Source organism: Poecile atricapillus, chromosome 4 (genome assembly GCF_030490865.1).
Source record: "Poecile atricapillus isolate bPoeAtr1 chromosome 4, bPoeAtr1.hap1, whole genome shotgun sequence".
Lineage (NCBI taxonomy): Eukaryota > Metazoa > Chordata > Aves > Passeriformes > Paridae > Poecile > Poecile atricapillus.
The window spans coordinates 44,060,680-44,083,046 of NC_081252.1; the positions used below are offsets into that span (position 1 = coordinate 44,060,680).

Genomic DNA, 22,367 nt, shown 5'->3' on the forward strand with positions numbered 1-22,367 from the left:
AACGGTAACAGCACAGGGGAAGCAACTGGAGAATGGGTTGATAATTCTGCTTCTCTGAATCTTGACCAGACATGACTATTCCCCCCTTGCCCTTTTCCCATGTCAGGATAAAATGATTTATTTTGCCTTCTCATCCCCCTACTGAAAATACCGCCATTGGAAATTCTGTGACTAGAACAATATTTCAGTCTTCTCATTGCAGCTATTAATGAAATACTGGTATTTTTTCTCTTTGAAAATTGGAACTGCATTTTACATAAATCTCTGTGAGAAGGTAATTGTGTCAGAATGCCCCATTTGTTGTAAATAAATTTTCTGTGTATTTTCCAAACCTGTGTTTTAAAGAACTGTGCTCTAGTATTAGCAACTCTACAGCAGATGACATTGGAGTTATGCCACAAATGGTAAAAAAATCCCTTGCTTTCTTTTCTAATTTCAGGGAGAAGATAGCATACTTCACAAGAGCAAAGATCAGTATACCAACCCTTCCAGCTGATGATGTATAATTATGCATTTTCATTGAAGTGTTTTTCCACTTATTCATCTCTTTTCAGATGAGTTTTGTAGTTCCAGTAACAAGCTTTCAAAGATCTTCTATTTTACAGTCATTATTGATATGTTTATTTGTAAAATATAGTGAACTTAACTGTTGTAAGCTTAAAAAATTGCAAAAAAACCCAACAAACAGAAAACCAAAGTAGAATAATTTTGGTATACTGATGCTGATTTTGTACAGTTTGTGTGTATCGCATCTGTTTTTATTTTGTAAAGATGGAACAAAGGCAGTACTAAGCATGTTCCTGTTGAACTGCACTGTGTTGAGAAAAATTATGTTCAACAGACAATTTCTTATCTTTTCACTATTTTCATGTGAGCAGACTGTGAAAATGGCTGTTCTGCCATGCAATACTTTTGTACAAGAGTGTAACTTTTATAGTTCAAAGTTAACCACAAGTATAAGCTCCTTTCCAAAACATCCAGGCTGGCTCACAACAGCTGCTGATTAGATTCATCACCCACAATGTAATTTTGTTTTTGAAAATATTTTTTTTCTGGTTTTGTTTTTTAATACTTTGTAGGAAGACATGGAATTCAGAGTTTAGTTTTGTGAATGTACAGTATTTTAACCTGCACTAAAAGGTTTCTTGCATCTGCGGGAGAGTAAGAAAAGCAAGGCAGACAAGTAACCCTAAAAACTTACTTTGAGACTACCAAAAGGGGCAGCTGCTTTCTGAACAAGATGAATCAAATTCATAATACTAACATTGAAATTTAAATAGTTATACCCACTGTGCTCTTGAAACAGAGAGTTTTTATCTGTTAATCATTTGTCCTAGGGGGCTGTCTGGTCGCCAGCTAGGAATACATGAAGGAGTGCGCTAGGTTTACAGATCTGAAGATGCTTCATTAAAGTATTTATACCAGAAAAAAAATATCTCACATGCTAACTCAGATATCAGAAGTCCTATTGGTAAGGTAAACCCCTTCTGAAAAAGAAAAGCTCCTTACTAGACCTCTGCACAAATTTTGGTACAATAAATAACAATTTTTAAAATATACAGTTGACCCTGTATGCAATTGGGAGTGCACAGGTTTAATGAATATATGTGAACGACTTGTTTCAAATATGTCTTACATGCTTCTTCCTAGCAGGCTGCTTCATCAGAAGGCAACTTGGATGCCTTCCATTAGAAGTTCAGAACATTGGATGTAGGTGTTCAAGCAGTCCTGACTTGGCAAAGCAGTTGGGATCATCTTCTGTAGGTACTGTGTAAGTAGGTGGATATTGCAGAGAACAGAAATATTTCATATTCTGCTTAGTGTGTTGCACTCAGATGTATTTCATCCACTGGCTACAGTTTTCTTCCCCAGGCAACAAGCCACATTGCATGGACTTCATTTTTCAGAAATGATATAATTATTTGGTCAGCAAATGGAAACAATATAACCACAATATGGTAGCAGCTGTCTTAGATTCCAAGTGACAGTTCTGTAATGACAGGTCTGTGTAACACCCAAGGGTTTTCTTATGCACAAATACAGCAGTTCACTAAAATATAAAGCCAAACATGCTATTTTGAGCAAGATGACTGATCAAACATCCTTTATGAATGCCCCATTTGTTTTTTGTGTCTTGGGTTTGAGATAATATTCATGTTTGAAAGGTCAGTTTAAAAAAGGATCTGGAATTATTTAATGTAGAGGTGAAATGAAGGTTAACAGTTTCAGCTTCTCAATTTGATTATATAAGGTGTTTGTAGAATGATGTTTAGAGGTCTACTTTATGATTTTTCCTTTATTTATTTACAGTCTTATTTATGTTCTGTTTAATATAGTTCAGTTCTGGCCATAAAAATATATGTCATTAAGGATGCTATTGTGAAAAATACATAGAGGCGTCTAGATTCTTGCCCAGTTAGCTGTTTTTTCTCAAATGTTGAATAATTTTCAAAAAAAAAAAGTATTATTGTCTGATTTGTAAGCATAAGGTGAAGTCAAAACTTAAGTATTGCTGGCTTCAGCTTACAAAACTCCTTTAAAAACAAGAGACTTAGACATAGTCATACTCTTCATTTTCCAGAATGGTAAAGTTGAACATATTTATAGGCAGCTTTTAACAATTCTGGGTTTGGAGTTTGGGGGTTTTTTTACTAATTCAGCATGTCACTTGAAACACTCAATAGAATAAGCTAAAACAATACATATAAATAAACTCCCTTAAGTTTGAAATGATAAATATTACTCCTGAAGTGAAATTTACCCTGCACAATAGGGTATAGCGAATGTAATTAATTCTATTGCCAGGTACCAATGTCACTGCAGTTGCATATATCAAAATGTAAATATTACTGGTACAAGAATATTTAGCCAAATGAGCAAAGTTTAGCAGAAATTGTAATAGAACACAAATCAAATAATTTTAAGATTATTTTTCTTTTTACTATTGCTTTGTTTATACTGTATTAAATATTGAATGCTCAGGACTGAACTAAATATTTAATCAGGTTATATTCTGAATGTGTTCCTGTTCTAATTTTGTCTGTAAGAGTATGCAAGTACATTACATAGATTAACTTGTCTCTGCACTTTTCATGTGTTTCAGTGATTGGAAAATACATTTTTTTTAACAAAGCTCTTTTCCAGACCAGTGTTTTATTTAATTCTTTTATTGCGCTTTGTGTCTTTATACGGTCTTTGCAGAAACAGATGGCCACTACAGCTTTGTCAATGTAAAATCATGGTGATTTATAGACAGCTCACATCAATCACTGGCAACTCTAAGGATAAGTTATATGGAAACTAATTCATATACTTGAAGTTAGTTTTTCACATTCATGAAGTAAGAACTGCACCAGCAATGAACATGGTTGAGTCTCCTCCAGACAACAGCTCATAATTGCCCAGAAATACTGTTTTTCCTTAGAAAGAGAGACTGGGCAGGGATAGAGGTGCTCATATTCTTTCTCACGATGGAAAATCTTGCATTACGTTGCATTTAGTTTAAGTGATACAGGCCCAGCAAACTTCATTCAAGGTTGAACTTCATTAGGTTTCTGTAATGCATGGTGAACTGGTGCTACAAACTCTTTCAGACCTCACCTAATATTCTTTTGTAAAAAAATACATTGTCTAAAGCAGCACCAGTAGGAGTTCTGCCATTTAAAATATGGTCAAGTCTCCATGCAGGCCTAGAGATTAAAATTTTTATACTCACTCCCCCAAGTCATACCACAACAACAAAATCTGCCGTTGATCAGACTTGGGAGAAATACAGTTTATGGTATTAGATTAGATGGTTTAGATTGCCATAGCTCATCAATTCACGTAATTAAAAGTGGAAGTAAGTAGTGATTAAAGGAACTACTCAGTAAGAAAGAATCCCACCCAGCTCTTGTAAACAGTAACCTGTCTGTTCAGCAGGTCATTCCCTCTTACTGTAATTCAAGCAAGAGGTCAGAAAACCCGATACCTGCCCTTTTTTAAGTCTTCCATTTACAATTTCCACATGCTGATGGGCATCTTGTATATCGTCCATTGCACACTGCTCTCATAAGTGACGGTCAGATGACAAGCAGGTTGTGGAGAGGAGGAGAGATCTCCCTAGAGTTAGAAAAAATCCACCAAACCTAGCACTGAACAGTGCATCCCCTATTTCCTATCTGGGCAGAATATCTGGGCTGCCATCATTCCAAATCTTCTGGATTACAGTGTAAGCAAGGGACAGCATCTCCAGACATCACCTGGAGTATTCCTTCAAGTAGGAAGAGCATTTTTCATCTTCTGCACTGAATCCTCCATCTTTAGGCAGTCCAAACCAGGATTGGAGATCACAAGGCTCAGAAGTCCCAGTCCATTTTATGTAGCTACTAAAATCATGGAAATCTTGAATTCTAGGAAAGAATAAAAATCTTTACACTGTGTTCCTACATCACCTGCCAGAGTCTTGTGCTCCAAAGCTCTGGTGCATTTTTGTCTAAGTTGAGATTTTTCTAGCCTGGTAAGTAATTACAGGTGCCAGTTGAAATCCTTCCTAGCACAGACAACAGAAATCCAGCTAACAGTAGCCTGTGTCTGTTTGCTAAGTTCATTTTGTGCAGTCACAGAAGCACCAAACCATTGGTGTTTACAGGCCTGTTTAGCTCAGTTCTTTGTCATACATAAGCACAAGTTAAAGCAATGCTCTATGAAGCATGAAATACTTCTCCCCTCCCTCCTGCTTTGTGTTGCCTGGTTCCATGTGCAGTGTTGGAGGACTGGGAAGTGGTGTGGTAAAGGAGTGGTGTGGCCACATTTGGGCTCACTTTTCATTAGTTTTTAGTTTGGTTTTTTTAAGAAAAACATACACTTGGTTTTCCATCAATCAGCTAAAGCATTACAGCAGTTTTGCTGATTTTGGCATCTCACAGTTTGTTTTTAAGTTCTAATATCACATTGATGAACTTCCACTTAGGCAAATTATACTTTGCTTTATGGCCAGTTAAATGTCATATGTTTAATGTCAGATATACAGCAACATGTTCCAAACATGAGTGAATGGAACTTAAGGGACCTTGGATAGGATGCATAATGACTGACTGTGTCAGAGGAAGATAGCTACACTGGTTTTTAAAGCAGCATTTCTCAGCCCATTTTTAGTGCATTAAGTATGCAGATGCCAGAAACACTTAGAATAACTTGTATGGGCAGTTTAATGTGGCAGACTGGAAAAATACAGCTTGCTGCATATAAGGACCCACACCATCACACACCATGCACAAAAAGATAATTGCAAAGCTTGCTGCAATTTCAGAGCTTACTAAGCTTGCTTCTACTATAAATCTTGTAAAATTTGCTACTATTTCCAAATACACAGAAAAAACATTAGATGCAATGCAGGTATTAAGACTGTTTAGGATCGGAAATCTCCAAGTTCATCTGTCACTGCATCAGTCAACTGGAAAATTGCAACAGGGAATCAAACTTTGGGGCTTATTTCATTGGTTACATAAAAAGGAAGCACATTTTGGTTAAAATCCAAGCTGTAAGAGAACATGCATATTCATTTTCAGGATTTTACAGTGCAGTTATGAAAGCAAAAGCACCTTTTCTGTGCAGTCTGTGAACACTTCAGCATTTTGCTGCGAAACAGTTTTAACCAGTTCCACAGGTGAGAAAACACACCACCTTCCAATATCAGTTGATGGAGAAAACAGACATAAATGTAGGAAATCAGCTGGATAACAAGGAGTCCTTTGAATTACTACCAGAACAAGCTTCTGGCTTGCACTAGGGTTTGGAAAAGATAGGGCAGTATTGCTGTACTGCTTAAAACCTCACATTTTAAGGCCTTGTTTCAGTTTCCAAGCGTTGACACTGATCCTGCTGTTCTGCTACTGCATAATGGACCGAAGACGAATGGACATCAGTAGAACAGATTGTGCAATTAAGTAGGGATCCTCCTAATACAAGACAAAATCCAGCAAGCCAGCCAACAAACAATGCTTCCCCAAAATCCCACCTGGGGACAATATCTGGTATATTCTCATCCCAAAACTCCTGGACTGTGGAATGGGCAACCCAGGAAACTGGGACAATAGCTGTAATCCCCGATATCCAGAAGAGCATTCCTCCGAACAGCAACAACCGTTTCTTTTGTTCCTGTTGTCTTTCACCAATTTTCATACAGTCCAACCCAAATCCTGAGAGCAAAAGGCCCAAAAGCCCTGATCCATTGGAAAAAAACATCAAAATCCTAGAAATCCTGAGCTCTGGAGGCAAAGCTAGGAAAGAATCAAAGTCCTTGCATTGCATTCCACCTTCTTCCTGGACAACACAAGCTTGCCAGAGTCCCATGGTCCAGATCTCCAGTTCATTTAGTTCCAAGTTAAGGTTTTTCCACTGGGGTAGATAGGTGGTGAGACAGGAGAGGACCCATCCCAACAGAGAGACCAATATGCCGCTTAATTGCATCACTGGTTGATAGACTAAGGCCATTGTAAGAGCAGAGTCCTGATAGCTTGAGGAGAAAGGTCTCCCCAGCAGTTCTGTATCAACTGCTACCTTGAGTGATGGTGGAAGCTGTGGTGATTTTAGGTCTCTGCGGCCCCAAATATAAGCCCTTGCTATTAACCCTTTGCAAGCTCTGAAACACTTTTTTGTTCTTCATGAATATAAAGTTTCACATAAAGGATGAAGGACTTCACTAAACCATGAGTTAGGCTTTCCGATAAGGATTTGATCTGTTACCTTCCAATTTGCTTGGTAAAATTATATCCCAATGCCTGATGATTACAAGCCTGAGGATGAACAAAGAGGGCTCTATGACCCCTCACCCTAAAACACAACAGAAATCTTTGTGCTTCAATACGGATTAATTAGATTTTAAGTGGTGATAAAAAGGCAGCTCTGTGTGCAACAGGACTTCATTGTAATAGCTAAATTTGAGATTTCAGGGATGTAAATCAAGGCCTTGTAAAGAAAGGTAGACTGTTTGCCTATAATCTTTATTCTTAGGCTTCCTCAACATACATAATGGCTTATCTTCCACTGCCCTGTTTTATGTCCCCAGCACTGTAAAAGACGCTTTGTAAAAGATCCTTATGTTTCACATTTTCTACATTCATTTCTTTTAAAATAGGCTTTGTTTTGACTGACTTTTAAGGGGAAAAGGAGACGGGTATGGTGAAAGTACCTAGAAAATGAAATCCTAGACATCCCCTCCACCATAATGAACCCAGGCAGATCATCAGCCAGTGTAAACTTTACCTGCCCCAGGACTTCAGCAACACCATGGTAGCAGCTTACAGCAGCTCAGTGTCTCCTTTCCTAAAGCCCATGTTCCAGATGGCACACAGTGTATTCACTTAGTATCTAACAACATTTGGCACTCAATGCTCCCAGGGCCAGGAATGTTAGTACACCTTTCTGATCAAAGCAAGATATCATTATGCCATTACCCCATTAGGAAACACTGTTTTTTCCTGCTCTCATGTCATCTAACCTTGTGCTTGTCTACAGGGTCAGATGGAAAACATCTGTTTGCTGTTTCCCTTCCCACATGTAACAGCATAGCCTTTCTGGGAAGGAACTGAGCAGCATGAACACATCCACATGAGTATGACCCAGAAATGTTTTCCAATCTTTGTTGATTTCATTTCCTAGATGTGATAATGTATTTATCTGTATATTTTAATTCTCAGTTGCTGAAAATGGGTTATGTGATGGGAAAACATAACACTTATTTTGAAGGTTTCCAAGATCCTGAATCATTATCATGGATATCATTAAGGGTATCATTAAGAACTGTCACTGTGAGATGATCTCTTCTTCCTCATTTTTATACAGTCTTAACTTCAAACCCTTGGTTTTTTCCTGTCATAAGCTGTGAAGAACCAACAAAAAACCTCCAGAAAGATGACCTCCCTTCTTCTTGCATACCAACCCATTAGCTCAACAGCTTATACTTGATCAAAAAATTACTATGCACAAGACTAGAAATCACCAAGGATATAACTGTCAACCCTGGGATCAAAGTGTTGCAAGCTAACCTGTAACTTTGGTCACCCACAGGGCAAAAGAAAAATAAGACAGATGAATTCCGCATTCATTCATTCATTCATTCATTCATTCATTCATTCATTCATTCATTCATTCATTCATTCTCCAGACTGTATTTTAATACTTGGTGTTGATTCTCTCTCCTTTCTCTGTTCATAGCAGAAATGCTCGTTTTAGAAATCCTTCTGATGAGAATCTCCATAACAGCATTTGAATAATTTTTAAGATAAACAACCACAATTTAGGAGTGATTCTGCTCCTTCAGGGGCTACATGCTTATCTGACTTAAAAATCACAGTTACTGAAAGACTTACGGAAGCCTTCTTTTGCACTTCTCTTGACTGTGAACATTTAATATTTTCTTCTCTGCACTTAATTCCAACAGTCAATATAGTTTGAGAGCACAGCACCAGGTCTGTGAAGTCCATCCATTTTACAAATGTTGACTACAACAGGCACAGTATACCAGGCTTTAAATTATAGCCAACAGAGGCACTGGGACTGTTGCATTATTAAGATCTGCCAATTAAGTTCTGTAACTTACTACTAACAATGCAGTAATTTAGAGCAAGAAAAGCTTCCTTACAGTATTCTGGATAAGATTATATGCAATCCTTGTTCTTTTGGAGGGGAGGAGAAGGTAACACTTGCCTTGACACTAGGATAATAATGAGGTCTGAACTGCCTTTACTTGGAACTTACTGATCTTATGAAAAACCACAGCTGGACTATGTACATTCTTAGGTCAGTTACTCCTTAGTCTTATCTCCCTTGTCCTTCTTTCACACTTTTTCTCCCCATTGTTACTTCTTTTCTCTACATCTAAAGATGTCTCATTCTCAGAATAATTGTATTTGGTGGACTTGTATCATGTACATGGACCCCGTACAAGAGAGCTGCTCCAGGACAACTCTGCCCCTTCTCTTTGCCCCTGCTCCCCTTGTCAGCCTCTGCAGCAAGCACTGTGCTTTCAGGTAAGGAAGATGAGGATGGATTTAGAGGGAGTTTTCAGTGGGTGGGTTTAAAGTGTTTTTTTCCCCTATTCCTTTTTCCATATAGACTTTAAAGTCTTAGGTATGTAACATACAGGGATACAGAGGCCTATGCAGGTAAAATAATGCCTGTGAAGAATATAGCACAGGTAATGATCAAGTTCATACAGGTTCAGTAATACTTTTCAAGCAGTGGAAATTACATCATTCATTCAAACTAGTTCCAAGCATCATTTTACAAATTGATTTTGACTAGACTAAAGCAGAACTGAGGTGGTCAGTGTGCATATCATTTTATGCAGTTAAGTGCATTAAATTTTTACTCCCCACAAAGCCATTTCAGGCTGAACACAAGGATTCTGAATCTCACAGCAAGTGATATATATTCTCTTTAAAAGCCATGCTAACTTCTGGATACTTCCACAACCAGAGATAGATACACTGATATTTCTCCCCCTGAAAAGAGTAGTAGAGAAGTGTTGCCTTTACACAGCTCTGCAGCCCACACAATTATTCCAGTCTTATCAGGTTCAGCACTTTGGGCTGTAATTAGACAATTTGATCCCCCAAAAGCAGAATTATGAGACTGTCTCTTTCCTACACTTTCAGTTCCTTTGTAAAGCATGTTCATGTTGTCAGCTTGTTTAATCTGCTCCAGTGGTCCAAAAAGTGTGATCCATCTGTGAAGTGCAATTGTCCGCAATAGCATAGCCCAGACACTGCTGTTGTTTTGCTTATTTGAAGATAGTTTTTTGTTGTTGTTGCTCATTTAAATATCAAGTATTTTCATGAATCATTCACAGGTCTCTCAATTTTAGATTCCCATACATATATACAAAAGATGGAAATAAGAGCTAGTGTATAGATTTTCTATGGCAGAATCTTAGTTGCAGCCAGTAAAACAGCTGCTGTCAGAAGTTGGCAAGGTAGTGTCTTCAGCATTCTACTACAAGTGACTTAATTCATTCATCTTGCTTTTCATCTTATTGCTTGAACTGGAAGTCATGAGAGTTAGCATTTCTTTACCCGACTAAGAATCCATCTATTTGTGAAGCTGGAGCACCTTTTGGGTTTGCATAGCCAATGTGCTCTTCAGTGAAACCATGGAAACACTAAGCAAAGAACACAACCCAAATGCTATCCATATTGACTTACTCTAGTCTGCATTTAAGTGAGATTTGACAAAAATAATTATTTCTATTGGTACAGCTTAAGGTTTCAGGGTGCTTCAGAGAGCATCATAGTAAAGAAGTCAACTTCTCCCTGAGTATATATCTGTGTGTCTCCAAATCTTGAGAGTCAAAAACTTCACAGGAGAGTGACAGCAGGTACCTTTTGATCGCCTAATGATGTGGACTAATCTAAATTTTATTTATTTATTCCTAAAGTGACCATGGTGGTTTCTTCTGTTTGAATTCCTCTCAGTTTCCTTCACTGAAATTACAGTACCAAGTTAGACACAGACTCAGAGCTGGAAGCTTAAATGCAGTGCTCATGTGAGAAGTTCAGTGAATCAAAGCAACACAATGTCCCCTAGTACTCCTCACTCCAATGTATGAGTGGCACTTGTTATACTTCTTCTTGAACTGTAGTGCAGTCCACAACAGCGACCTTTATGGGCATTTAGAAGCCATTGTGAAAGCAAGTAAGAGGCAATATGGAGAGGGGTACACCAGTTATGAAGAGAATGACAATTTCCATCTTGAAAAGGGAAAAGAGAGTCACTTCAAACACAGACAGCTAGGCTTGTGGTGCCATTCACTTTCACTAAAAACCAAACTCAATATTTAGAGGAGATGATTTATAAGACCACATTATTTGTTTCTGTATTATATCTGAAGACACTGTCCCTCAGTGAATGCAAACAACTGAATATTTTGTGGAGAAGTTAGAGCAGAACAGGACAGTCCAGCAGAGACAAAGAAAATCATCACAAAGACCACAACACTACTTCTGATCCACTTCCCCAGCGCAGGCAGCAAGGATACCCCAGCAGTCCAGCCCCTGCAGACGGTTCCACACTGCTGCTGTGCCAGAGCCAGAGCTGTGCTGAGCACAGCAGGAGAAGATGAAGACTCAGCACCTTCAGGAGAGCCAGGAAGGGGCTTCAGAACCCTCTCAAGTGGGAAAAGGGAACAGCCATCACTGTCCTGATTTCTAAAGGGCATATTCCCTGCTTTTCAGTATTGCAGGGACTGCCCAAGCCTGCATACCTTCCCTCTTCAAACATTGGATGTAATTCATTAAGCAACTTTAGCAAGAGCCTGTTAAGCATGTAAAAGAAATGTATTTCTGTGTTGAAAGATCTTGCTAAGTTTCACTTCTGTAGATCAATCAAAAGCCTGAAATAGGATGTCATGTAGAACTAATGGTAGTTGCACAAAATCTAGAAGGGGAAGACACTGAAAGAGGCAAGCACAGCAACATGAAACTGCTGATTTCTGCTTTAGGGACTTATTCAAAACATTGAAATGAGAGAGGGTAGATTTGCCATCATTATACTGGAAGAATAAAGAATGCTTTAAGGTTCAGTACCTCAAACTTTGAAAAACTTTTCCATCACCATCCCAATCCAGACTTCAAAGTGAGGGTTGACTGGGCTAGAAAATTAGCCTTATTCTTCAGGGAACTATTTTTGATATACTGTCAATACAGGAGATTACTGTAAGTATGAAAACTCACATCACTTGAGCAGTGATTGGAATGTGATTTCCTTGAATGGTGAAAGACTAAGAAACTAATTTCTGAGCTGAGAAATGTATGGGCTTCTTTATCACTATGCATCCCTCACTGGGAGATTCTGGTTTAGTAGAGTGTTACAGATATATATTTCTATAATGCTTTCCATTTCACATCTGCAGACAATTATTATAATAAGCTTTCTCTCATTCCTTAAGATATATCTCTTATTAGTAGTAAACTTAGGAGAAATTATTTGTAGTTCCCAGTTGAACCTACATAGGAATTGTTATTGCACGACAGTTGGGATTACAAAGGTGATACAAATTTGCTAACCATAAAATTAGAAGACTGCACACACCTTTTAACAGCAATCTAGCCAGAATGTAGCATAAACTGTAAGTGAAGGAAGTGTGGGGCACCTATGGCATTTTGCTAATCTGCATATTGAGATTTGGGGGGAAGGGAGGAAAGAAGCTGAACAGATATATGGTTTTTGACATAGGATTGTTCCTTAAATTCTAGTGTATTAAATTGGTTTTGCTCTTTACCTTTTAAGGTTCAAAGAGCTAGGAAATGCAGAAAGGGAAGATCTTTCCTAGCAAGCAATTTTTCTCTCTTGCATTGCAATATCTTTCAGTTAAAAAAAGAAAAAAACACAAAAAATTCAACCAACCAAAAAAACAAAACAGCTTTTCTTCCCTTACAGGATTTCATCAGAGTTTAAGTATCCCCCGAGCAATGAAATCTAAGCAAACCTATAGTTTAAAGAGTTCATGACATCCTGTAATTAACAAATTAAAGCACTAACATTTTCAGTATTTGTTAAAGTACACTTTACGGTTGTCCTCTGCCATGTTCATCCTCACCCCTTGTCTCTATTCCCTCTCACCTTCCCTACTTTACATCAAGAAAAGCTGAAAGGTCACTATCAAGTCAGGTTCCTTCAGCAGGGCAGTGAGGAGGGAGTCAAGCTGAGGTGTCTATGGATATTCTGGTGGAAAGAATGGAGACAGGATGGAAGGTGGGACAGCAGCTCCCTCCCTTCACTTCACCAGTTGTGGCCACCCAGCAGCATCCTCCAACATCAAACACAGCCCACAGAGGTGAAAGAGGTGATGCACAGTATCCACCAGCATGTGTAATGCCCCCATGTACTGCAAAACTTGGCATAGCTGAGACAAGCAAGAGTGCAGGAGTTCCAATGAACTGGGTAGATTGAGGCAATATCTGGCCATGTTTCATATCAGCCCAGAGAGAGAGAAATCCTGGAGACTTCTAACATCATGCCTCCGCAATGGTTATGTGATAGTTGCTTCTACTTTTATTAGTTGATGATGACTGTATCTTGGAAAGGTACTAAGCATCTGCTGCAAAGTATCACACGTTTTCTAAACATATTTGCATAGAGGTGAGGGCTACTTCCATCCATGGACTCAAACATTTAAACAGAAAATGCTTCATCTTAAATGAAAGTCAGTGAAGAAGTTTAAGTTCTGACTTCAGGAAAACAATTGTGAAGATGATTAAAATTAGTATTCCCCAATATGAAGATAACCTATGTTTACTTGAGCAGACATTGCTTTTGCTTCTTTGGTCTATCACAAGAATCTACTTTTAATTTACATGGTATCCAGGAAGAGATGCTGAGAAAGTGACTATTTTGAAATACACTCAAATCTTGTAGCATTTGTACAAAATTCCATGTAGGAAAAGAAAATAGCAGCATGAGTTGAAGGACTATACAAAGACAAAGACACATGACTGAGCTTGGTATACACCTGCAAAGCTACATTCACTCATACAAGAACAGCAGTACTATGCTAGGACAAGCCAAAGCTTTATCTAGCCCAGCAGGAAAAGAATATAAAAACATGGTAAGGACAGATTGCTGTTGTCTTCATCCTACAGTGTGAAAATCTCTGAGTCTGGAATTTAAATCTAACTTTAGGATAGAAGTTTTGTTAAAATCTTCCCTGAAGTTGAAAATATTGTGAACAACGCTATCTTCTTGGTTTTGTTGTCTGCATTTTGGCATCTATATTTTGGCAAAAAGAACTCTAGCCCTAGAAATAAAATGGAAAAAAAGTGAATCATCTCAACAGGGCTTTGCTTGAAATTTAGCATCTTTCACTGTAAGATGTGATTGAAAAGTCACATTTTTTTTCTTAATGGGAAGGATACACTCCCAAGTGAACATACAAATGAGCTTCCTGTAATATTCTGCCAGATGCACAGATGGCATAAGATGAGGAAAGTGCTCCTTGCATCAAGTGTGTGATGATTTTCATAAAGTATAGGTTCAGTGGTTAGGAGCAATACATCTGTACTCATTTAAAACCCCTTTACACTACAGCACATTATCATGCTTCTCTTTATCTAATTATCACTTCTCCACAGGACAATTATCACAGAATTTTCTGCTATTGTGATAAATGGAAAAATGGGGCATTATATCCCTCCAAGAGGGTATGTGAATTTGACTATCTGACCCATATATCCAGTTATGCAGACTGTAACCCACAGGAACACCACTGACAGCAGGGTGCTGAAATGTTTTTAACCAGGGGAGTTTCCCCAAAAAGGTAAATTTAATCACATCTAGCTTCCATACAAATTCAAAGAATCAGTAAAAGTCACTTTTGTCCATCTCTGTCTTACAAGACAAAATTAAGCAAATGACAACTAATAGACAGTTACTTAGCTTCCCTTAAAAAAGATAAATCTCTGCTGACAGAATAAACACAGCATTCCTAAGAAACCTGCTCTAATGAAGCACTGGATAATGGATTGTACTTCCTAAGGCCATGTTCATGTTCTCACATTTGGTCCTGCTTTCTTAAGCAACAGCACCTAGTGGTGAATATCCTGGAATGTCTTGATTTGGAAAGGATCCGCAAGGATCATTGAGTCCAGGTCCTGGCCCTGCACAGAGAATCACAGCATGCGCCAGAGAGATGAGCACTGTCTACTCTCTTAAAAACAGCTTTTCTCTTGTTGCAATCCCTTAAAGGAAGTAGCGTTTTCTTTTTTGTTGCCATCATTAAATCATATTCAATTTATGATTTGCTGTAATTTTTTATTCTGGTGTAATATTCACATTTCTTGTAGCATGCATGCATCCTCTGATGATGTTGATAAGACAAAACCCTTTCCCAGCTGCTAGTAGATGTATGGAAGATGGTGACTGACAATCACTACCCTTCCCCTACTCCCTGCTAGTATCCTTCCATGTAACAATGACAGAAAAGCCTTTGTCTCTCACCTCTGCAAGTGGTCCTGCTTTTAGAAATGTTTCATCACTGAGCTCCCTGTTGAACTCTTATTTCATCTCCATGAATGCCAGCCTTTTTGAGATTTATGAATCAGAATCAAACTATGTCCAAATTATGAAAAGCTGGAAATGAGGTGGCTTGAGGAAAGGGATGGGAAAAGTTAGCCTGGGAACATCTGATTAAAGATATGGAGCTGAATTCCTAAATACTGTGCCCATGTGAGGCATAATACATATGAGAAGAAAAGATGCATCAGTATATAGCTGTGGCACTTTTTCCCACTTCATAACAGAGCAGCTACATCTTTTTGATTATTTTCTAGAACACATAAAACCTTCATGTGCTCAGATGATCTCACAGCTACCACACAGAACATTTACCTTTCTTGTGGTCACATTGTGTTCCAAAAAATACAGCAAATAAAATTCTCATGTTTGAAACATGGTTCTCAAAATATGGTTTTACCTCCAGCCAACCTGGGGTAGCCCAAGCTGCAAAGCTAGCAATCCTCACAGGGCTGAGGAGAGCAGCTGCAGTGAAACTAGTCAGAGGAGGGAACAGCTTTTATCAGAGTACAGCCATCGGGCTGCACCACCACCCTGAACTCCCAATGCAACAGGATCTTCTGACACACTGTTGACTACAGAGCTACATTATTTGTGCAAGACCAGAAGTGGGCCAAGGAAAAGTTTTCATGTTCCCATAGCAAAAAGGTAACAAAAACCCTGTCTCCTTTGTCCTTTGCATGATTTAGCTTTCTATCAGAGAACAGCAGGACTGAAAATACACTGATAGAGTCTGGTAAGTGACCTAAACAACCACCTACAGAAAAAGATCTTTGAGCATGATTGAAGATACTCAAGTGTCAGTAGATGGATCTACAGTGTCAGGTACTGCAGCACAGCCTGGGACTGCCACAATCCCCATTGCCAGTTGGAACAGGAATTAAAGGCAGAAATGAATGACTCTTGCAAATGAAACAGAAGTGACAAATGCATAATTTGGGAGCTCCCAACAGCTCAGGGAAGAAGCAATAACTGATAGAAAGCTAAGAGCTGCTGAGAGCAGCCTACTGAAATTTCATCAGTAAAGGAAGATTTACAGTCAGCTGGGCAAACTGGGACAAGAAGCTATCTTTGGGAATGTGCCTCACAGAAATGCTGCAAACTGAAGCATAAAAAACATCTTTGAAATGCTACATATATGAAGCATTAGACAATTAATATAGAAAACTTGAGACTGCAATGCCATGAGCATCTGATACAGATAAAAACCTAATTTATAGAGACATATCTAGGGCCCTGGAGACAAAAAAAATAACATAATTTTGATCATAAAGCAAAGAAACACTGGTGTTAGGATTTGGTGTTAGAAGCAGTAAAGGAAGGGGGTTGTCACAGGCTTCATAATGCAGTTTGTATCTACATACATCTTGAACTGCCTTTGACTACCTTGCTTTACTTTGGTTTTAACTAGTGTCAGTTGAGAATCAAAAGCTCAAAGAGTTTCAACTGAAAACACACTGACAGCTCCAAGCAGTAAGAAAAGTCTTCTGTTACCCAGACACGTGGGTGGTGCTACCATACTTGCATACTTGCATCCATACTCTGGATGCAAGGAGGTGCATTAAGAGCACATATTACAGCCATACACCAAAGGACTGCTTAGCCAGTATCCTGTTCCTGGCAGAACAACAAGGTAAGGAGATAATGCTATATCATACCCTCAATACCTTTTCCAGCTTTCACATAAATGCACGTCAGGGGCTTCCTAAGTCTAGAGGTTGTGTCTTTGCATTCAATGGCTTGCTCATCAATTGTCCAAGCACTTACTGAAATTAGGTTTAATTACAATAAAACTTATCTCAGGCCAACACTACTAAAAACTTGCCTGTAGAAGTGTTAGCTAATGGTGAAAGGTGGTCCCTTCCCCCTCTTTTAAAATCAGAACCTAAGTAAGCTTTTCTGCTTATTTCCCTTTGACGGACTAAGATATATTAGATAACAAGACACAGTAGGAGGGCTTTCTAACTCAGATGCCCTAGCAAGACTATTCTAGTTTTCATGAAAATAGCCACATGACAAAAAGATATATTTAAATAGTGCACACAGAAATTAAACACTTAAATATAAACGTGTATGTTCCTTCTGGTATTTTATGTATTAAAAAGGAAAAGAAAAGAAAAAAAAAAAGCCAAGCTGTTCCAAATTTCCCTTTTTTTTTTTTTTTTGTGAATCTAGGCATCTGCTTTACTTTCAGAAACTGAATGCTGTTTCTACTAGCCTCATCTATCCTTGAAGCATATAACTTACATTACAAATTATTTCTTGGTGTTCTAAACAGTGCTTTGTGCCTTCTCTTTGTTTTGTTATGTGCAAAGTAAACACTAATCCCCCTCCAGGCAAAAAGACAGACTTACTGCTTCTATTGAAGCGACACGAAACTCAAAGGCAGCATAAAGTTATTGTATAATAGAAATCAGAAGCATAAAGTCAAGTCAGTCTTAATGCATGGGAAAATAGATAAAAATATATAAATAAGTAAATAAATAAAAGCAGCATGAAAAAGTAGAGTTTACACATCTGGCAATGAGAAGACCTGAGCTTAAGTTTAGACCGCCACAGAAACTGGATCGCTAAGAAATCATCACAATTCACAGTCTGGATTCAGTGGCTCTACGGACCAAGGAAAGCAGTATGCAATACACAGAACATGGAAGATGACCGATGGCTGGAAGACAAACTCCAGTCTTTTTCTTAATTCCTATAATGGATATACTTTTAAGAAGCAATTTAACTACATTTTCTGCAAGTACTTAATTTTCCTTCACCTATAAAAACTATTGCACATTTAAGGTGGCCAGAAAGAACAAAATAGTTACTGTGGAAAATACTTGTACAAGAAGTAAACTAATTCTGCTTATTTGTAAGGCAAATAATTTCACTTTCAAAAGAAAAAAAGCTATATTGGATGAACATTTTAGTGCACAGTACATTTAGCAATAACTTTAGCAGTGTCAGTATTCTGATGAGGAAAGTGGTCCTAAGGGTAGATACATCTAATGACTATAGGAGAATTGATAGCAGAAGAGAATTCTTTGATGTTTTATTTAAAGGTTTTGCTCAATAATTCAATAAAGAGATCCATTATAAATCAGGAAAGAGTAAGAACATGCCACAAGTACAATCCAGTAATGAATAAAAATCAAACCTACACAAGGATGGCAAGTATCTGTAATTTAGGCAGCATATAATTCACTACTTAACCCTACCAAATTGAGTTATGCTGTGTATAAACCAAGCTGGATCTAAACAGTGATCCAGCTGTAAGTGCAAGAGTGAATAGATGAAAAGTACACAGCAGTTCCAATATTTTCCTTAACAGACTTACAGTGGTCTCATTTTCGGATCACCTATTGATGCCATATTTTTTTTCAGTATTCCAGGTGAGGCAAATATAAAAAGGAAAAACAAGGGGCATTTGCTTTGTTTCTTATGTCTTTCCCTCTCATCTCTGACCAAGCACTGTCAGCTCAGATAGGTATCCAATGTGTAGTAATAAATCAAAACTATGTTGTGCATGAGTTTCAAGAGCAGGATTCAACAGGATTCATCCCAAAAAGGGTATGTACTTTTACTTAGTAGAAAAATTTGTTGCTTTATTGCTCCTAAGCCTCAAAAAGAACATGTGGCATAATAGGATTTGCTTTCTAGAATCTCTGGTGGACACCTTCACAGACAACTCATTTTCCCCCTATGCTGCCTATGTTTAGTCTCAAATGCAGAAGATTAAAAATACTAATTTCTTACATTCCAACATACCTAGCCATTCTGTACATTCTAGGAGGAGCTACAAAATTATTTTGCATAACCTCACAAGGAATCTGCTAGCATCAAAGAAACCAAATCAAATTAGGAAATTAATTTCCATGGAGTCTTCCATCAAAACACAGTAAATACAGACATTTCCAACAACTCAGCATGTTGCTCCGTTGCCATTTGCCCATAAATTCCAGTAATACATAGCTCTGGGATCCCACTAGCATCCTAGAGAGTAAATAACAAGTGAGTTATGAATCTCAAGCCCCATAATCACAGTCATTTTGTTGCCCATCCCCTGTCTTTGAATCCTAAAGATTTTTTAAATTGCATTAGCTATTTTTTATTTTTGTGCCAAAATAAGCAATTCTGAATGAAATTACATGTTTTGGTGTTAACTTCAGGTGTTACCCTCTCATCAAACATCACTCTCTGTAAACAAGACCTCCAGGTAGGGAGTGAAAAAAAAAGGAGAAAAATAATGACAACTTCAGGATCTATTACAGCAGCAACATCTCAATTAGATATAGAGGGCTAAGCACTCAGTGCTTCCTTCCTTCCCACGAAATAATATTGCCAATATTTATTCTATTCCAGATAGTCCTGATTGTCCCTTTAGAATAACATCATAATTGGTTCCAGATGCTCCTCTGTAGGTATTGATTAATCGTAATAATAGCACATTTCTTTTTGACTCAGGTACCACTGAAGCACCCAAGGTCAATATCAACACAAACCAGAACTTAGAAGGACATGGCAGTGGTAACATTTGCAAGGATACAAGATTTTGCTTTAATCAATCTCCTACTACTTTATATTCCTAATCTGAAGGCAAATGCCACTAGGTTGATATGTCTTCAGGTAAAGAATCGCTGCCTCCATTTTATTATCCTAACTGGATTGTGAAAAAAATCAATTAAGAAAATCCATGTCTCTAAAAGATTACTTAGGAAAAAGCTCTGAGAATTGTATAAGCCTTCCTTATGCTACAATGTCAGGCATAACTCAGAAGCCAGATAAAATGAGAAACATAAGCCTGAAGAACTAAATGGCAGTGATGCAAAACTAAACCACCTCTTGCTAAGTCTCTACTTCTTTCTCACTTCTGCAAAGCTATAGTAGAACCCTGTTCTGCTTTCATATATGGATGTTAGAATTTGTTATACTTGCCATTACCTAAATTCCTAAAAGTCAGATCTGACAGTCATCTAAATTATGTTAGAAATTCGAAAATAAAAAGTTTTGTGTTGTAAAGGGTTGTGACATCACCTTTGAGCTTACTATAACTGTAGAGTTGGGAGTTTATGCTAATGTTTTTATTGTCTCCAGATATTAATTTCTGGAAGGCTGGAATAATTTACTGTACCATGAACTAGCCTTGACTTGCCAGATTTATTTCTTCTCAAGTAGGGCTTGTTCTTTTAAACAAATCACGTAAAAACATCATTCACATACCCAACGTTTTCTATTGCTACATATTTGGATAAGCAAAGTGTAAAGGCATATTTCTGCAGAACCATGATCAATTAGTACTGAAGTGATGAACAACCATTCCAGGCGGTTTGCCCACAAATAAGTTTTCTCTCCACTTAAAAAAGAGACAGTTAGGGGGTTATTTCCAGATACAGTTTATATGTATTCATAAACAAAACCAAATAGTTACATACATCAGAGAAAGTTACAACTGATATTACCATTATACTTGCCTCTCCTACATTACAGTTTCTCTTATGTCATGACCTGAGCTGAGTGTTTTCAAAGATTTTCAATTAAATGCAGCTTGACTTCTTTAGCATCTGTGAGACCAACATCTGAACACCTTTATTATGTAGCTTACAAACATTTTATTGCTAGTGCAATAATGTGCCATGAGCTGATGGTTATAGCTCTAACATGAGAAGGGGCATATGGCTCCTGTCAGACTATTCTGTTTATTTCATCCTTAGAGCTGTTATGGAAGCAAACTGAAATTTTAGGTAGAACTCTCAAAACTTGAATTGGTTTCTATATGCATAGCTATTTATGCTAAAAGCTTTCATTTAAACAAATACCTTAGTGCAGTTGGCACAACCAAAAGCAATTGAGAGTGATTCACCATTTGTTTTCCCTTTCATGATATGACTGCTCAGTGATCCTTCACGCAAATGCAGCAGTGCTCTGAGACATGCTATGACAGCATACAAAGTGCTAGTGCCTGATCCTCAGGACTTTCAAAAACAAAAGATTAAAATCTTCTGTAACAGTTTCCCTAAGGGCCTGATGAAAAAGCCACATTTAATATCATCGCCAAAGTTCACTGGGGTTCCAAACAGTGCACAATAAAACTAGATGCTGTGCTAAGTAACAACACTTGCCTCAACTTTCTCTGGTCTTAAGCTGGGTCCTCATTCCTACCAGGAGCACAGCTTACAATCAGATGGGAAGCCTGGGGCTACTTAAAGAAAACATTCATTTTTGTCAACTCTCTGACAGCTTTTAAACAAGCAGATTAAAACTGCTTCCAACTTTTGAACATTAGAAATGGTCTCAGCAAAAACAGATCTGTAAGGCACAGAAGGCTGCCAGCAATGAGAAACAAGTTGAATCAATGAAATTTACTGCCTTGCCATCTGATGGAAGATAACACGTCTCTTCAGACTGTAGCAAATACACGCAAATATGTTTTATTCTAGCAAAATATTTGTTCATCACATCTGGAAAGATTATAGCATGGGTCCTTTCCTTACCAGCAAATAAAAGCAGCAGCCTGGTAGTACAGGCAGAGTAGATCCATGCCTGGAGTACCAGCTTATGGAATCCTGCAATTTCATCCAAATCTGTGCTTCCAGTTTTTGATCACCAAACACAGCAATGCATGCTCGAATGTGCAGAAAGCCTAATTCAATTGCTTGGACAAACACATATCTCTTTTTCTCTGTACTGGGTTGTAACCTCAGGTCCATTGCTAGACCCACAGGACACACATGCCTCCCAAAACAGAGCCGTACAAACCCCATGGGCTCAACCAACACTGTTGCTCTTTAATCCATACACTATGTTTATTTACAGTAAAGCCTGCTTGCTGTTGCTCCCAGCACCACTCTGCAGGGGTGTTTGGAGACATGGAAGGGCTTCACAGCTTGGTGTACAATCAAGCTTTTAGAACAGAATGCTCTTACCAATAGAGTGTGCCCAGCAAGATTCTGGGTGCATTTGTCATCAGCACATGTCTAGCAACCAAACACATCCTGCAAAAACACATCAGCGCCCAGACAGGAGTATTAATAACCAGAAGGAATAAATGTGCTTCACATTTCTATTAGAAATGTATTAACTTGCTGTAAATATTAACTTTGCTGTAGTTTAGACAGCTAAATGCAAATTAATGGAAAGCTTATGGGAACATAAAGAGACTATGCTCTTAATGATCTTCTTAATACTATCTTTCAACATACCAGTGGGAATTATGGAGAGATGCATTGTGAGGTATTATTTCTAGTGCCATTAGAGCATTAAGACACACAGATATGACATAAGTATGCATAAGGAGGATTTTAGTAACTCTTAATAACTTCTTAATCATAAAA

At 38.0% G+C, this 22,367-nt stretch overlaps 2 protein-coding genes and 1 pseudogene across 4 annotated transcripts in view; 1 reads left to right on the plus strand and 2 right to left on the minus strand.

The window, feature by feature from the left end:
- Positions 1 to 2,032, plus strand: part of WWC2 (WW and C2 domain containing 2) — a 94,005-nt gene extending 91,973 nt beyond the window's left edge. For all 3 annotated transcript variants that reach the window (XM_058837639.1, XM_058837640.1, XM_058837642.1), the window contains one exon: positions 440 to 2,032. In XM_058837639.1, the coding sequence (XP_058693622.1) occupies positions 440 to 506 (67 nt within the window). In that variant the 3' untranslated portion in view covers positions 507 to 2,032. The remainder of the gene's footprint in view (positions 1 to 439) is intronic.
- A 2,016-nt stretch (positions 2,033 to 4,048) lies between these two features.
- Positions 4,049 to 4,589, minus strand: LOC131579211 (claudin-22-like; annotated as a pseudogene).
- Positions 4,590 to 5,820: 1,231 nt separating this feature from the next.
- Positions 5,821 to 6,474, minus strand: LOC131578655 (claudin-22-like). The gene has a single exon (XM_058837653.1). The coding sequence runs from the start codon at positions 6,472 to 6,474 to the stop codon at positions 5,821 to 5,823; it is 654 nt and encodes a 217-aa protein (XP_058693636.1).
- Between the last annotated feature and the right edge of the window lie 15,893 nt (positions 6,475 to 22,367).

What these genes read in the sequence shown, in the direction of transcription:
- LOC131578655 (XM_058837653.1), bottom strand. Translation starts at nt 6,474, where the DNA reads ATGGCCTTAGTCTATCAACCAGTGATGCAATTAAGCGGCATATTGGTC.